The sequence below is a fragment of the Drosophila yakuba genome, chromosome 2L (assembly GCF_016746365.2).
Source record: "Drosophila yakuba strain Tai18E2 chromosome 2L, Prin_Dyak_Tai18E2_2.1, whole genome shotgun sequence".
NCBI classification, from domain to species: Eukaryota; Metazoa; Arthropoda; class Insecta; order Diptera; family Drosophilidae; genus Drosophila; species Drosophila yakuba.
Window position 1 is genome coordinate 872910 of NC_052527.2, and position 17720 is coordinate 890629.

General features: G+C 46.7%; 1 protein-coding gene across 3 annotated transcripts; it reads right to left on the reverse strand.

Annotated features, from left to right (window-relative positions):
- Positions 1 to 473: 473 nt before the first annotated feature.
- Positions 474 to 17619, reverse strand: LOC6526355 (arf-GAP domain and FG repeat-containing protein 1). 3 transcript variants are annotated; one of them, XM_039370743.2, is made up of 6 exons: positions 17005 to 17619; positions 3564 to 4384; positions 2682 to 3149; positions 2330 to 2524; positions 1933 to 2270; positions 474 to 1515 (listed from the first exon to the last, which is right to left on the reverse strand). In XM_039370743.2, exons 1-6 carry the CDS (start codon positions 17172 to 17174, stop codon positions 1477 to 1479), a joined length of 2031 nt encoding a protein of 676 aa, XP_039226677.1. In that variant the 5' UTR covers positions 17175 to 17619; the 3' UTR covers positions 474 to 1476. The 3 variants fall into 3 exon arrangements, with proteins under 3 accessions (XP_039226677.1, XP_039226678.1, XP_039226679.1); XM_039370744.2 differs by lacking the exon at positions 17005 to 17619 and adding an exon at positions 9491 to 9587; XM_039370745.2 differs by lacking the exon at positions 2682 to 3149 and having other exon boundaries at positions 17005 to 17323.
- Positions 17620 to 17720: the final 101 nt, after the last annotated feature.

The window sequence follows — 17720 nt, forward strand, 5'->3', positions numbered from 1 at the left end:
CGAATTTTTAAATTATAAATCTACATTATACGACTACGTAACATAAAACTTAAATAATTTATAGTAATTTAAACAATTGCTAAACCAACTAGTACTAAAGACGAAGAGAACAAACTAGAAATTATACCGAAACGGAAATGAATAAAAATACATTCAAATAAAACCAACGCCCGGCTCTTTGTTACTTACGCATTGGAAATCACTATCAGTAGCATACTTTTCGGAGTCTGCGTCTTCATCCTGGAGTCTGGAGAAGCTTCTGACTTGGAACCGGAAAGTCCTGCATCCCCATTTCCCACTTGATCAGATTGCTACATCGCCATTGACTAAATGATGCACAGAAATTGTACACATTTGTTCTACCCCAAAGAAACTTCCTAAAAGTATGCCAATTCATTAAAATCATTTGTTTTGAATTGGGCTAAAAATTCGACGACAAAAACCCACAACCAGGAATCAAGAGAAAACAATGATAGCGTTCTTATTTGTTTTATTGAAATTTTCGTAGTTTTAAATAACTTTAAGGCTTCGATAATGTTTGACACGTTAAGGCTAAAATGGAAAAATTCTTGCTTCTTATCTGGACATGGACATGTGAGCAGTGAATTGAGTCATGGATTCGGGGTTCGATCGATGGATGAACGGATGGCTGGGGTCGGGTGGGGTGGTATGGGATGGGTGTTAATGGAGGTATTACACGAGGCTTACAATCAGACAGTAGTATATGTACAAATGTCTGCCGTGGGTGCAACCAAAAGAGGTTCGACTCGCGAGCTGAGCAATCTATCTGCACGGCCGATATCGCACGTACTGGTATATAAAATTAGCACACGGAAAGCAGATGATTAGCAATGGAAACAAGAAGCTATTAATTAGGTACAAAAGCATATATATCTGTATCTGTGTCTGTATCTGAATCTGTATCCGTATATGTATAGTCGTACATTATAATATTTAGTTTTATAATCTTATTAAGGCCACACAATCAATAACTGACAAAGTTCTTATCCGCAACGAAAGTGCTAAATGGGACAAAGACAAGTACGAGGACAGGCAAAACAAATAACAGAGGGTCTGGACCAACTGCATCCTCCACTAGGACCAGGATTAGTAGCTATGTTAGTGGATGAAGTGTTCATGGGCGCTTAGTACAAGTATAGAGTTCTAGGGCAAACGGCAAATACAAATATTCGTATCCGTAAACGTTAGAGTAGAGTTACCATGTAAAAGAATATATCAACGCCCCAGTCCGCCTCCGCCATCCTCCAGGACTGGCGTCAGCGTGGAGCCTTTCGGGTGTACATATTTGGGCTATGTACACAAAGAGTGCTCTCCGGCGTGCATTATGTATACATAGATTAACGCTATTGTTCGTAAAATGGACTAATTTCGGTTCGGTTCCTCCGCTTCTGCTCTTTGTTCGCTGGCTCAGCGCCTCTGCCAGGTGGCGCGTGGCGAATTCTCCTGGGTTGAGTCTCATAAGAATGGATTGTTAGTGTTCATGGCGCCGCTGGCCTGTGGAATATAAAGGAAGAATTGTGTCTTTAGCAAATGTTGAACTGGACGGAACCAATCCTGTCTGGAAATCCACCGACCGTCTGGATTTAATATGTGGCAAAGGAACGTGAGAAACAGACTAACGTGCACATGATTGCTTGTTTGCTTGATTAATATTTATTGAAGCGAATTACGCAGCTCTGTGATATTGTTTATCACTATGGTCGGCACACAACGTTCTACAATTGCTAATTAGAGGAATCGTAAGTATCATCAATGGGGACTGAGGTGTGTTAAGGTCCAAAAGGGAAAACAACACGTATCTAGAATTCTTCACTATTTTATTTCTCTCGTTCATCACTTTTAACAGATTACCGCCTTGCCACCACTTTTCAATTTGTCGAATTAATCCAGAGAGTCGGCTCGCATACTCACTGCAAAGGGATTGTTGGCCATCACAGGCGCGGGTTGCATGCTGCCAAAGCCGCAGCCGTTGGGCAGACCCTGCGAGATGGCGAATCCGTTGTTGTTGAAGTTGAAGAAGCTCTGCTGTTGCTGCTGCTGCTGCTGCTGCTGCAGATGCTGCTGCTGCTGGAGGAGATGGTGCCCCATCTGCTGCTGGGGACTGCTGCCGTAGGCATTTGGTATGAGCGTCAACTGGCCATAGAGATTCTGCTGATGCTGCTGCTGTTGCTGCTGGAATGGATTCACCACATGGCTGCTGAGCTGCTGCTGTTGCTGGCCCTTGAAGGGATTTGGATTGTTGTTGAGGGCTGTAAAGAAGAACCCAATTAGCGGGGGCCATGAGAGAAGAGCTCTGTGAAGGACTTACCTCCACCAAAGGCATCTGTGGCCTGAACATTGCCATTGGTGGGCGTGGGCGCTTCCGGGGCGCTTTCGCTGGCCTTCAGTTCCCTTAGCTGCTCGTCCAGATCCTTGAGAGCGGCATATCTGTCCTCACTGGGCGCCATCGCTGCACTTCCGCCTTTGGGCGGACTGGTCGCATGGCCGTTCTGCAAGGGTGCACCTGCAACATGGGGAGACCAGTTAATAAACTCTTCGTGTCTATGTTTTTGTAGTAAAAACCGAACACAACAGGACAAAAACAAGATCAATTAAAAGAGCGAGCCAAATGCAACAGAAACCATAACTGAAAACAGAACTCAAGGCAATCAAGAACTTACTCCACGTAAAGAAATCATGGAAATTGGCATTTAAAATATTCATCTCACGATCATCCGCCTGATCTTCTTGGGAACTATTTGATATGGAGCTGAACAACGAATACGAAAAGGAGGGCTTCTCTGGGTGATTTCGATGCTGCTCCTCATTGATAAGGTAGGGCAGGAAGGGATTCAAAGGGGATAGGGGCGGAGTACTATTCGAAAAGGAGTAGCTCAACTCCTGCGCCTTCTCCTGCGCCTCTATTCGCATCTCCTCCTCCCAAAAGTTCCACGCCAGCTCTGGTTCCTCTCGCACGGTTGGCAATGGTGATGATACTGCGGGAACTGGAGCAGAAGCTGGAACTGGAACTGAAACTGCAACTGGAACTGGAGGACGGAAGCCTGGTGGCGAGTCATCGCAATCGTCGAAGGGATCGTGGAAGCCCCGCCTGCTCCAGTCGCTGATCCAATCGTTAAAAGTCGGTGGAGCTGCGTTCAGCCAAACAGTGAGACATTAGAAAGTGGATGCGAACTCTTGGTGTGGGGTGCTCGAAGTGGAAGGCGAGCGGAGGGCGCAAGCAAGCTGCAGGATCTTTCAGGATGCCAAGCCGCAGGTGCAGGAGCGAAGGTATGTGTTTGAACAACTCTTATTTGAAAACTACTGCGTTTCGTTTAGCGTTCGATACATGTACAATTTGGTTTGCTTCGATGGGTGATTGATTCAGAAAGTCTAAAGCTGTACAATGTTTAATTATGTTCTGAATAATAAATCATGATAGTACAAAAATGTTGTGCTGAACATAGCTTATATTTGACTGATGGACGGATCAAGAAAGCATTTTTTTTTTTTGGTAAAAACTAATTGAATGGAGAAGAAAGCTGGACTGAGAGATGGAAACTTACCCACGGCATTGTAGATGGGCGCGTGATCGAAGTCGGCAAAGTTCTCAGTGCCCTGATGGCCATTGCCATTGAGGAGCTGCTGCTGTTGCTGCTGCTGCTGCAACTGCTGTTGCTGCTGGAGATGAGCTGCCCGGATGGGCTGCACCTTGGCGTAGCCATTGCTGGAACCCACTGAGGACACGGAGGATACCGCCGGCGATCCTGTGGAGCGCGCCGATGTGGCATCGAAAATGTTGGCCGAGCCAAAGTCGGCCACAAAGTCGGAGTCCGCACCGAAGCCATTGCTGGCACAGCTGCTGGTGTCGGAAAGGGCTCCGGTGGATGTGGAACCGGCGCTATTGAGGCTGCTCAATCCGCCACCCAGACCAAAGGCATCGTGATTGTTGTTGTGGTGATTGTACTGTGGCCTGCTGATCGAAGAAGAGGACTTTCCAGAGGAGCTACTCGACGAGTTGGCCACTTTCTGCAATCCATTGGCCGAGGTCCGCTGGGCAGCTGGAGGCGTCAAATGGATGCTGGCATACCCATTGTGATGGCCATTATGCGTGTGGTTTGTTGCCGGTGCAGACGACTTCAGGTTCACCGCATTGGCCAGGGACTTAAGCGGACTAGCCGGCTCCAGGTAGTATCGCTTCCTCTCGTACTTATCCATCATCAGCTCGCGCTGCTCCTGCTGGTGCACAGCCCGCTTCGGATCCCACAATCCCAGCCAGGTCTTGGCGCACAGCTCGTTGCCATGGCTGCGCAGGAAGTCGATTTCGTCCTGTGTGAATGTGGCCATCGATATGGATTTCACCCGATGAGGCGGTGTCAGGCCGCGTCTGGAAAAGATGCAAATGGATAATTATTATAATGAAACACGAACTTCACTAATTAATATTGCAACATCCACAACCATCCTCCCTAATTCTCCCAAGTAGTTCTCTATTCTATTTCGGAAATTGCCCAAGATTAATCCAACTTGTCGCCCATTTGCGGTCAGGTGGCGAAGATGGTGGTGGTTGCTTGACCCACTTGTACCCACCAGAATGACCCGTCAAATAGGCGTTCAATTTCAGTTAATTGCGCAAATTAATTGCGCTGGCCTTGGGGCCTTGGGGCAGAAAGCAATTGGAGCACTTTGGAGTGCCCAGAACGGCATGAAAAATGAAACCCATAAACAAACCGAAGAGCCGCACTGGCTGGTGGAGAGTTTTCCAGCAAATTTCGCCCCACAACGATGGCTAATTTCGGTTTTTCACGAATTTCCCGAACGAAACGAGTACACACGGGTGGCAGCAACAACTTGGCCACAACATGGCAACAGCAATGGCAACAGCAACAGCAACAGCAACAACAACAACAGCAGCAGAAAAACAGCACCAAAAGTGGCAAAAGTGGCAGAAGAGGGCCAAATATGCATTGCAGGGGGAAGCAGAAACTGGACGTTTCACATGAACGCTTCGCTGGCTCCAGTTGGTTGTAGGTTGTTGGATGTTGGTTGTTGGTAGCTGGTTAACTGGTTGCCGCGTGGAAAAAGATAGAACAAGAGTTACGAGTCTAACGACCAGATGATACCCTGCAGCTTAGGAGTACCAAATCCAATCAAACCAAAAGAATGCTTGCAAGATTAACCGTTTACATTTGCTGAATTGGTTAATTTATTGATTGAAATTAGTATAACCCATATACTCCATCTCGCACGGGGTATCAACACCGGCAAGCTGATGTGGAACATGCAGCGAAAATTCTAGAAGCTGCTGATTGCTGGCTAATGGCATTACAGCCATCTCAGCCAAGGGAACGACGTCCTTTGTCATTTCATCTCGTCCATTCCCATGCTTCTTATGCAATTGTGACTCAATTTGAGGACGGAAAGTGGAAGACCCTGGCAGAGATAGAAACAGCGGCGGAGGAGGAAAGCGGATGTCTTTGAGTGCTCACCAGAAAACAATCAACTCTCACTTAAGTGGGGCTCGCAGTGGAGCGGATCGCAGGGGATTGGATTAGAGCAAACTCCTCCACGGCTGACCCGTGACCAACGGAGCACAGCTGAATAGCTGAAGAGCGGAGGACGACTTCCGCCGGCGGCTAAATGATCTGTGAAGCTGCGATTCCGCAGCGGAAATCAACAGGAGGTTGTCTGACCTTACACGGCTTGTAAGCCATCTCAATACAGAAAGGCCATCGCTGCACAGGCAGAAAAAGAGCTTAGTTACTCTATCGTTGTCTTATCTTATCGCACCGCTCTTGAACTACTGCTATTAGTGAGTATCTTAAGTCAGTTAGCCTCAACACAATGGTGACCACGTTAAAAGCACTTGAAGGAAGAACAGTGTGCTTGAAACCCTCGAAACAACACTCCTTAATAGAGACTTGATTGAATCTTTAAGTGAACTCAATCTACGGTGTTCTACTTATCCAATGACACTTTAATTTCCATTTCGAAACACACAGCTAAGAAGTTGCAGGCGCAGGATAAGCTGGTAGCTGCAAAGCCATAACCCAGTGAACGAGAATCATTTTCGAATCCGATTTACCTTCATAATTTATTCCGTTTCAATCCTATTAAAATATCAACTAGGCATTTGCCGGATTAAGGCGAGCACGGAACGTGATGTTTTTTTGTGTGTGGCAAACACCACTCAAGTGGTGCCCAGTTTTCCGAGTGGCCACATCTAGAGAAGCACGCACAGGCAGTTTGTTAGGGCATCGAAGGAGGAGGAGGAGATGTGGACGTGGATGTGGATGCAGATGTAGCTGCAGTGGCAGTGGCAGTGGCAGCTGCAAGTGGCAAAAACAAAGAGCACGGCAGAATAATGCGCCATGTGGCAGTGGCTATTTTTGAAATCCAGCCGCGTCGGAGAAAGTGAAAGTTGCCTCCGCACGGAATGTAAAAGCAGTGGCGGCATTAGAGGCACTCACTCTGCCACGCCCACCGTTTAAGGCGCGCATTTGAAACGCTTTGTCAAGATGGAAAAATAAAGAGGGGAGGAGGGTAATTGACAATCACAGCCGTAATGACTGCAAATTTCTATGCAGCTGCGTCTTCGGTTAATGCGAAAAAAACCCAATATGCCGGGGAAGTGCTGCTCCACCCTCTTTGAATGCGGTTCTGGGAAACAAATCACCTCGAATCTGCCGGATGGAAAATATATTAGCGCCAGTAAATGCCACAGTTCCGCTGCCAAAGGATGTGACTACCAACTTAATCATCACATGTTTAAGGATATTCGTATTTCCTGCTTAAAGAATGATCGAGAATTTGCAATAATGAATCCCCTAAACTAAATGCATGAAAGCTTTTATTTAGGTCTCAGTTGCCAATTTCCCCAGTGCAAACTCTGAGCCGCTTTGCGCGGTGTTCAATATTAGCATTGCAATGCTAATTGTTATACGAGCCCAGCCAGTAAACACACTCGCATTGGTACACACTCGGCGTCATCGACGGAGGAGTTCTCACCCAGCCACATCTGCAGGCCGAGATCCGAGAATGGCAGAGTGCCATGCTAATTGAGAGTCAACAAAGCAGCGCTGGAACTCACAGCTGGAATCGGAAAACTGTGTCACACCTCGCAGGTCATGGCAGTTCAAAGGGCAAAGGGCGCAGGCAAAGGGGAATGACTGCGAGACTCATCCGCTCTGATACAATTTACCAATTTACAGAAATAATAATCGACTTTGCTCCGACTTAAAAGCCTTAATAGTTGCATACCAAAAGCGAAACCAGCTCAATGTTGAAAGGGAAGAGAGAATAATCATAAAATCAGGTGCTTTAGGTGTTTGAAATACATGTATGCACATTAACATTGGCAAATAACTTCGAGTGTAATGGGAATTTAAAAGGCGGCGACGACTTCAAGGATGCATTTAAGCTAATAAGCTGGGAATTGTTTGAGATTTTATGGATCGTTTTGAGGAAGGTTACCACAGGTTTACATATGTATGACCGACCCTTCCCTCCACGACACCCTGCGCCGAGTTTCCACAACGTCGCCGTCTCCGGCGGATGAGATGGGCACCACGATCAGAGATCTCGGATCTGAAATCTCGGCGGTTTCGGTTTCGCTTCGTGCTTGGCACAAGTGGATACAACGAAAATTAAAACAAACACAGAGACAATTTAAAAGACTAAAACAGAGACGGAGACGAAGACAGAGACGAGCGACTGTAGTGCAGATAAACAAAAAGCTTAGCTTACAATCACTCACACTCTGGCATTTTAAGTTGGCTTCAAATGTGCAAAACCCGTTTTTGCGCGTTTTGCGCACTCAGCGTGAAAAAAAGCAACTCAGCTGAGCTCCGCTCTCAAACAAAAACAAAAGTAAAACTCGTTGCGGCAGAAAATACAAAAAACCCAGGCGATATGCATAGAAAAAATAAATACAATGAGCTTCGAGTACGTCGTCGAACAATCCACGAGATACAAAGCAAATCCAAATCAAAATCTAAATGGGAATCAAAGTGGAAATGGGAATCGGAATCTGATTCGGAATCGGACCTACCACATACTATATATATGTATATATATAGTTCATTGTGCAAAAGGCGAATTCAGCGAAATTTGAGGAAATAGAGAAGCAAACAACTGCAGGTTAAAATATGACAATAAATAACAACTTAGGTACGAAGTGGGGAACACCCCAACCTCCGAAGAGGGGACATTAGGGGGCACTTGTGGACAACGCCATTTCGATGATTATGAATAACGCGAATACTCGCATTTAACAAGCAAACAATCACTGATAATGATTATATTTATTGACGTCTGGTCCGACACACTCGCAATGGTTTTTTTGGTCTGAGTAAGAGCTAAAACATTACTTGTTGGGTTCAGGAAACTATTTACGAAATACGTTTAGATGCACTGAGCGGAATTGCAGTTCAGCCAGCTGCCCAGCTCCAGATTTGAATAAATTCCCCAAAGCAAACAACACGTCCATTAAATTAAATGCACAACAAGTTCAGCATTCCCCCCGTCGAGGGTATGCAAATATAAATGCGAAACAAAAAACAGATTCCAAACAGAAACAGAAAGAGAAACAAAAACAAAAGCATCTACGCAATTTCTCGAGTATAAATACGAATACCATTTCTTTTTCACTCCCATGAGTCACGGATCCCAGACAGTCGGGGGTTCAAGAGCGGTGCCAATTCAGCAGCATATCTGTATACTAGATATATGTTGGGTATATGTTGGTTTACACCAAGAGAAATACCATGGAACATCGAAATAATGCATATATGATATATATTATCCGATTACTGCCTGAGTAAGCACTGCAAACCACAGCGATATCACTCTTTTTCCCGCTGTGCAAGCGGAGCACATTCACTGTGGGGCTGAAAAAAGCAATTAGTCAATTTCCAAAGAACCCCAGAGACGGGAGACCTTGCCCCAAGACATGACTCGTTGCTTGGCAACCGTAGAAGAGTGAGAGGAGAGATCTCGACGAGATGGAGAAGAATGACTCTGGGGCCACTGGAGCAGTTATTACAGTTAGTTATGACCACTCCAAAGAGCTAATTTAATTTTTAGAGCCCCACTCTTTAGGCCAAGCACTTTCTAGCTTCACAATGTGGCGTGGTCCAGTTTCCCAACGATGCAGAGCCTTAATGGCCTGAATGCCGCTTACGAAATATCCCAAAATGGATGGCCAATAGAATCAATATCACCACAGCCATCAATACACGTTGTAGTCAATTATTACGAGCTCCATTCAGAAATCGAAAACAAGACAATTTATCATTTCATTCTTATCAATTTGTGGGTCTGCACTGCTTAAATCACTTTAATGGCGTCAGGAAATCGAAATTTATTGGTACAATTTTGAGCATTCACTTGAAACGGTCAATGATCCATATTTAAGAACAAATCTCCATTTAAATTTATTTCTTTTCCTTGCTACTGAAGAACCTCGCTTTGATTTGCTCCTAGGCCAACTTACTGCGTTTGAATCGCGTAGTGGGAAGCGCTCTTGATCGAAGACCTCTAGCTGAGGGATTGGGAATGCGACTGCTGGAGTGACTGGTGATGAGCTCGGAACCCAACTGTCGCCCCACCAGACCGGACCAGACCACCACAGCCGGAGAAGTCTGGCGCAAATGCGTTTCAGACAAAGCGGAATTCGGAATTCATGCAAATTGCGAGCGACAAGTGCGATAAGTGCGAGTCAAGGGGCCTGCGTACCAGGAATCGATGGTTGCTCACAATGCGGACTGGGAATATCATTAACACGCCCCAATGGAGCACTAGATCCTCCCTCCAAAGCATCCGAAATAATAAAACAGTGATCTGCACTTAACCCTAAGAACAACTGGCAGAACTGCAACTTGATCATGATCACCATTCCGGAGCATTACTCCCTCATTGCGTCTTTACTTCCTAATTAAGCGACAAATTGAGCTGCATTCCCTTGACTTTTCACGAATTTTCCCCCAGAGGAAACAAAGCGGCACCATAAGCCACAAAGCACGCTCGCAGCAGAGTGGAGATTGATTGGCATTGATATTGACCTCAAGATAAAGAAGTGCCATCGATGAATCAGAGGCGAGTGAGTCGTAAGTAAGCGCGTCGCCGCTTTGTGGGTGGCGTCCCTGGAATTACACTGAAAGTCAATCTTTGACTCGGGATTACAGGGGCCCCAGTAAGCTCATGCTCATGTGCTCATCCAGAGCTAAAAATAAAATGCCGCCTGGTTTCAATTTCAAACCGCAAGTGACACACAAGGCGAAAGAGCGAAGCGAAGGCGACGGGATCGAGACACAAAGCCTGGCCATTGAGGCGCGCACATTTCCAAGCACAGTGGACACTGACTAAGTGGAACCGGGTAACTGATAGTGTGACTAGCTGTTTAGATCATAAAAATACTGACAGCATGAAAAATCGCAAATTTCAATATCATTCTAGTGGTTCTATTCATTCGCCTGATATCTAAGTGTGTCCCATATTCCTCATGTTTTAGACTTTAAACAAAAAGTCTGGTTTATCTAGACTTTCGTTGTCTTGCAATTGATAATGCCATTATTGGCTTGTTCTTAATTGTAAATTGGCTAACTGAAATTACCAGTTGCAAGTTGACAATTACTTGGCTGGGCATTTAATTGCCCAGCGCCCACTGTACTTGCGAGTGGGCTCCACAAATATTGGCTGAATATCTGTTTGTTTGGCAAATAAATGAAAATTGCCGCTAACTTTGATTTGGCTGCCGTCCCCTTTCCCTGCCCAAAAGTGCGAAACTGACCTCGACTAGACAAACACGCTAAGTGAGCCAAGGTCGATCGGAAGGCAAAAGTCCGGACTACTGCATCCCGCTCTACGGCGATCCCCGCTGGTCAAGTGTCCTACACGGAAAAATGAATTGGGTTGGTGTGAACTTGAAATTTGTAGATTCATACTTATTCGCCTTAGTTGAGTGCATGATGTTACATGTGATGCCTTTTCTTTCTGTGCAAGGGAAATCACAATTCAAGGTCGTTGCGGCTGGAGGAAGCAAACTACTAGACTACTACTATTATAGCTGAGCCCACAGATAAAGCCGCAGACCAGCGATCCGTCTCTTTTTCACTTCTCCACTCGAGAACATTTCCCCGAATGCACACTTCGCGCTTATTCATAACGCCGCGGGTTCCCAGGCCCGGAAAAACATGGAAAGCGGGCAGAACTTTTTGCGGGAAAAGCGCTGACCCACTCTGAATGCAGAGTGCTGAATGCAGAATGCTGTCCAGCTGGGGAGCGATTTAATTGCAAAGTTATGCCGAGCTGAAAAAGCAGCAGAACGACAGACGCTGCAGTTTCCCATTCCCGCTCCCTCGATGGCGTTACTCAATTAGGCCAGGCCAAATGGAAAGAGAATCCCACGCATTCCGAACCCGATTCCCGTTCAGCTTCTTGCCTCCCATGTGTCCCCCGATCCCCCAGTTCCTCCGATCCCCCAGAGAAGCTATGTGGGCGCCTTCAAACGAGTCCGAGTCTGCTGCCTAACCCCCAACCATGCAACTCACACTTCTGTGTGGCTGCACTGCGAGAAATGGTCAGCTCAAGTAGCTCGCTGTAGTCATCAGCTTGCGCAGTATTATTTCAGCAAAGCCCAAATATAGGAGCACCATTACTTAATATACTTTATCGCTTTTGCTAGTGTCGCTTTTGGCGCAGAGTGGTCGCCTTTGGCATTCGCTGACAGTTGTCGCGTTTGTCGCACAATGTAAATTAAACTTGGCAGGCGGAGGAGGAGTTCAAAGAGGAGGAGGAGCAGTTGGAATGAGGACCCTCCACTGGGGGGCCCCATGAATATTTTAATAACGCCATCGTCTGGGCCAGAGCTGCAAATTGCCAGAAGAGCCTTGAGCTCTTTCGGTGGCCGTGGGATGGCGAATGAAAAATGCAAAAGGACCTCCGGATTTGCCATTGAGCCATTCACTCGGCCGGAAAGAGATTTGTCGGACAAAGCCTCGTGGGCAGCCGGATTATGGCATCTCCGGCGGACTCCACAGTGGCTGACCGCACTGCTCGCCATAAATCGTTGCATTTTATGACTGAGATGAGTTATTCAATGATTGCCACATTTATAATTTGATTAATTGAATGCCTAGTTGCGCCAAGAAGCTGCATTTGCAGTTCTGTGTGCGGATCCCCCTGATCCACTGTATACATGCACATGTATGTGACCATATGGCAGCTCACCCCAGGACATCCCATAACATCCCAGATAGGGCATTGGGGGCACGCAGCGGGCTCCAACTGACGATGTGCCTCCCAGGGAGGAAATGGGGATGCGGGCCAAGCAGAAACCATAAATCTCCGTGTGGGCAGGCGCCTCCTGCCCGTTGCTCTCTCTACAGCGTGCTCTTGGAACCTCTTTTCTGCCGGCATACACTGGAAAAAAAACTTATACCCTAACTATAATTAGGAAATTACCAATGTGAAAAGGGGATATGCCTCAACGAGAACTAAAAGCTTTTCCAGTTGATTTGAGATTGATTAAATGTTTCCCTTGTTCCCTTTATTTCTTTACGTGTATCGAGCACTCTTAATTGGCATTTGGCCCTTCTCTCCAGCTGTTTGTGCTCTTTCCAGGGGGAGGGTGTGGCGCCTGGTGGGCGAAAGTGGAGCACGCCCCTCCTCGCGCCATTCCCGCCCACAAGTTTCCGCATTTGAATTGCACTCACATCTGAGAATCGAGAATCGAGAACTGAGAATTGGGAATTCAAAATCGAGAGCCCAATCGCTTGACGCGCCGCGTTTGCGCCTCTGCATTATTAATAGATTTCAAATCTCTATTTCAAGGCAAGCGCCAAATCGCGCAGAGGGAGGAGAGGGGAGGGAATGGGGCTGAGGTGGGTGGGGGAATTAACAACAACGGCGAAACAAAGGAACCAACCAGCAGTAATTACAACAACGACACCTTCTGAGAGTGCTTTTGTTTGTGTTTGCTTTTGAATCAAAACTGCGCAATAATTGCCGGCACCCCCACCACCACCCCCACCCCGCACCTCTTCCTCCTCTGTATTTATATTCCTATCTTTATGGACCCCACGCCCCGCACAATCCCCCTCCTTATCACCCATTTTCACTTCCTTCAAAACTCAAAAGCGATTCACGAACATTTCCTCAAATGCTAAACGAGTTAGAGGCGACTCAGTTTAATTCCAGGAACTCAAATCACACAAATACAGTGAAATAAAAAACGGGGTCATGTTCGAGAGTATTTACGCGAATTTAATCTTTATCTTATCACGTTGATCCAGTGGCTTAACGATTGCTAAAGTGCCATTAAACATTTGCTCCGCTTTAATTTCGTTACGTCATTGCGAAGAGCAAGAGTATTGTATCGTAATAGGGAATTTCAGATTATTGCGATAAAATACAGCTTTCAGCTGAATAGACGTGCTTTTTTCTCAGTGTGGAATACATTTTGCATTTTGAATAGAGACAAAATGGGAGTGCTGTTCAGTGTACACACTCGGCCTCTTGTATTTTGTATTTTTATTTAATTGCTCTTACGCTTCGCCTTTTGGCTGCTTTTCTTTTAGTTTGTTCGTTTGTTCGTTTGTCGTCTTGGCTTTTTCGGCGCATAGAGAGGCAGTAAAAAAAGGGGCCACACAGCTGACACCGCCTGGTGAAAGTGGGCCCCTTTCCCCTCCACCCCTCCCCCAGTGCTCCTCTCTTTTCGGGGCTGTCAAATGCAGACGTGTTTATGCTGTTTCATAATCGGAAATTAACATACGAGCCGCAGAACGGGCCAAATGAAAAATAAAAAACCAGAGAGCGAGCGACGTGCTCCCAGCTTTAGTTGTTGTGGGCTCCACTCGAAGGCAGTTGGCCCAGTTCGACAGTTCGACTGCAACTGCAACTGCAATGGGGAAGGGGAAGGGGAAGGGGATCGGGGCCATGGGGATACGGGTGGGGTCTGGGTCTGCTCCACAGTTCACTTGCCCGCTGACGCATGTAACTACAACACGACACGCGAAAATGTATCCAAAGGTTTCGGATACCATGCTATGATGAGGTTTACAAAGTGATATCACAGTGAAAGGCAGTGGTTTATTGGTGCTTTTAGAAGCTTCGGATCAGATTGTGTGCTTATTTCATATTCGACATCAACCTTATATGCCATATATACTATATGTATTTTCCTGTGAGCAATAGCATGACTGTAGTCGCCGACTCCCAGACAGATAGAATCGCACAAAACACCCAGCGAATGACTGCAAACATACAGTTGCGAACAAAGAAATAGCGCAGATAAAATATATGTTTAAAAAAGTTGAAACACCAAATATTAACAACCAAACAAATTCTATGAAATCGCACATAATAAACATTTGAGCGCAAAGGAAGTGGACAGACTTGCTTTGAAAGTTCAAAGATAAAGACTGCTTATACACTCGTAATATGTAATTAGTTAGAAAAAAGCACAGCTGACTCACAAATGTTTTGAGTAAAGTAAACATTATGACTGATAATATATCTAACTGAAATTTAGTGAAGAAGTAGAGGCAGCAGCTTCAATGTTTGCCAACAAATCGCAAGTTCCATCGACTCCATGGGTTTTTCCATTTTTCGCCTGAACTCGCACTAATTCACATCGCTCGGTTATTTAATAATTGGATAATGCACTATTAAGCCGCCAACTCCGTATTCAAATGCCCGTTGCTGTGTGTAGTTGGTGCGTTGTGTGCGGCGGCAATGATGACGAAGCCTGAGAAAGTGGCTCACCACTCCTGCTCACCAGTGCTGCTCTGCTTTGCTCCCAATGGTCGTTTGCTTTCGCCTTATCTAATCAACAAGTTTCTTGACTTTTATGAGCCAGCACAAGCTTTGAACTCTGCCAAAGTTAAAGCCAAAGGCAAAGGCAAAGCTAAAGACAAAGCCAAAGCCACGAAAAGAGTCCACAAAAAACGGAGCCACCGAAATGCGGTGTGGCAGCAGATGGCGGCGACTGCTGCTTGATTGAGGTGCAACAATTTGTCTGCAATTGGAGGCGCAACAGCAGCAGCAGCAGCAACTTCGGCCCAACGAAACAATCGAGTGGCAAAAGCCGTCGGACGGGTTTGAGTTTTCCTCTCCCTCCCCCCGCGCCGCCACGGACATTCCCATTCTGAAACCCACTCCCAAGCCCATTCTCATTCCTGAACCGCTTCCTCCATTAAGCGCTCCAAGTGACCGGCCGGTCTGGTCTGCAGCGGATTCCGATATCCAAAGGCGGGCCGAACATGCACGGCCATTTCTTCATTTCTTCATGGAGTCGGTTTCATTTGGTTTCATTTGGTATTCCCTGCACTCGCTCCCTTGTCGCAGTCCAAGTTTCAGTCTCATTTTCAGCCAGGAAGTTCGTTGTCGCCTGCTGTCGCCCCTGCCACGCCCCCTTCCCCGGCCGAGTCCCCTATTTGCTGCAGTACCTTTCCACACCCCTTTGGCTACACAGGGAGAAACGTGGCTCACTTCGATGAGTGCATAGTGCAACTTAACTCAATAAACGCAGGAGTATCTAGATTGAAGAAGTACTTGTTTATGGCAACTACGATGATTAACTCTTTCTCGCAGTGCAATCGTTTGGCGTCCCCGGCATTTATGTGGCTTTTCATTTACATGCCAACATTTGTTTCCCTTGGCAGTTGGCAACGAGGCTTGAGGACTATGGACTGAGGATTGAGGACCGAAGACCGAAGACCGAGGAATGGGGCATGAGTCATCGAAAGAAGAGTTGGGGAGTTGGGGACTGCAGAGTGGAGAGCAGCAGTGCAGCAGGGCGAACGCATTGCAGTTGGCCACTTTTCAACCTGGTTTCGATGATGGAGATAACTCAACGGAGGAGCCCGCATGCTGTCCAATTGAGAGGCCACAATCTGGGGCACAGTTCGTGGGAGACTGGGCATCTGGACCTGGGCCAAGCGGAAGTTTAGGAGCAATCATGTAATGTGCTTGATCCGGAAATGCGTAAATCAAATGAAATGCACTGCCGGTGGAGTGCTAATATATGACCCTAATTCAGCCAAAGTGCTCACAAATCAAAGCCAATTTGCCAAATTACTTCAAAAGGTAAAAAAACACAACTGAGGGGTGCCAAGGACACCCACAACTCAACCGCCAGGTGGGCGGTCCTCGAAAACTTCTCCCCCCACGAAAAACACGAATAGAAAGCGCCGCCGGCGAAGACAAAGCAATTTTGTTCAACGCGATGTCGCGCAATTGAAAGTTGTGTCTTCGATTTGCATTTTAAAAAGGAAAGGAAGCCAAATTGTGCGAAATTGTTCGAAATTGTCGGGGAATTGCTTTCGCTTTCACACACAATACAAAATAATAATGGCAGCCGGGATCGGACATTGCATCGAACTCAAATTATCGGTCACTCCACTCGGCCGTCGATCGAAAATGAACGCCAGGCGAGGAGTTCAAAGCTGCTGGGTTCAAGTGAAGATAACACGGCCAAGAAAGACCAAGAAAGGTCCACGGATCGAAGATGCTTCTCAATTTTCAGTTTTATTTTTAGGTCCACTCAAGGCGATATTTAATGAGATCCTAGAAAATACAGTGGAATTCCCCGGGGTAAACCATTTGGTAGTTATCAAGTTTCAAATTAGGTAGCCAGCACTTGTGATAAGAATATGTGCGAATTCAAGCGTAGACCATTTAAGTAAGCGCTATAATAAATGTCATGAATTCAGATTCCTTTGTTTATATAATCCACCATCCTTGATCAGCAAATCACAAGCTGGTTCAATGTAAAGACAATATCGTGGATTGAAAATAGTATATAATCTTTTTTAGAACTGTCATGAATACCTGGTAAACTCAGGACACAGTTAACCAAAGAAATAGCAAAAATATGAATTGCCAAGCTATATTTCCCAAACAAAGACCACCTAGCAGGGACTAATGCCAAATTCCCGGACTTGCCCTCCACAGGACTACCCTACATTATCCTTATACATAGGACAAAAGAAGAAGGCGGGTACTTACAGGACTCCGGAGCAGCGGGTGCAGACAAAGGATCCGATGGTCATGTTCACGTAGGTCGGTCCTTTCTGGCCGCAGTCGAAGCACTGCCGGTTGCCCCCCGTCCCGCTGGCCACCAGTTCCCGCAGGGCGAGCAGGTACTTGTCGTCCTGTTTCTTGCGCACCACCGCCATTGTCGCCGTCTCTGTTGCTCCCTTGGCCGTCGCCTTTGGTACCGCTTCCGGTACTACTGTTGTCGTCGTCCTCGTTGTTGTTGTTGTTGCTGCTGCGATGAGCGGCCTGACGGAGGGTCCGCTACCTGCGCGCTCCTCCTCGGATTCCGCCTCTTCCTCTTCCTGGCCCTGAGCCCGATCCTCGTCGGATCCAGCTAGCTGCTCGGTGTCCGAGGGCAGCCGCTCCTCCGGGGGCGGAAGTGGGTGGTGGTGGGTGGACCGCTCGGCCGCGTAGGGCGCAAAGGGGGCGACGGCGGTGCGGTAGGAGGAGGCGGCGTGGGGCGCGGAGCTGTTGTAAGCGTACACGAACTGAATCTTGCCTGATTTTTCGAATTCTTTCGGGAATTGGTTTCGGTATAGGTATCGGTATCGGAACTGACGTAAATCTCCGCTGCTATCGTTTTTTGGCTATCAGGATCGCCCAGGGAATCGAAATTGTTTATTGTGCATGCGAAACTGACGTAACTCCCCGTTCCCCTCTCTCTTTGCGAAATTCCTTTACGCAAT

What these genes read in the sequence shown, in the direction of transcription:
- LOC6526355 (XM_039370743.2), bottom strand. Translation starts at nt 17,174, where the DNA reads ATGGCGGTGGTGCGCAAGAAACAGGACGACAAGTACCTGCTCGCCCTG. An exon ending in GCCCATCTACAATGCCGTGG is followed by an intron (nt 3,150 to 3,563) that starts GTAAGTTTCCAT and finishes GGCTGAACGCAG; the next exon opens with CTCCACCGACTTTTAACGAT. An exon ending in CACAGATGCCTTTGGTGGAG is followed by an intron (nt 2,271 to 2,329) that starts GTAAGTCCTTCA and finishes TCTTCTTTACAG; the next exon opens with CCCTCAACAACAATCCAAAT.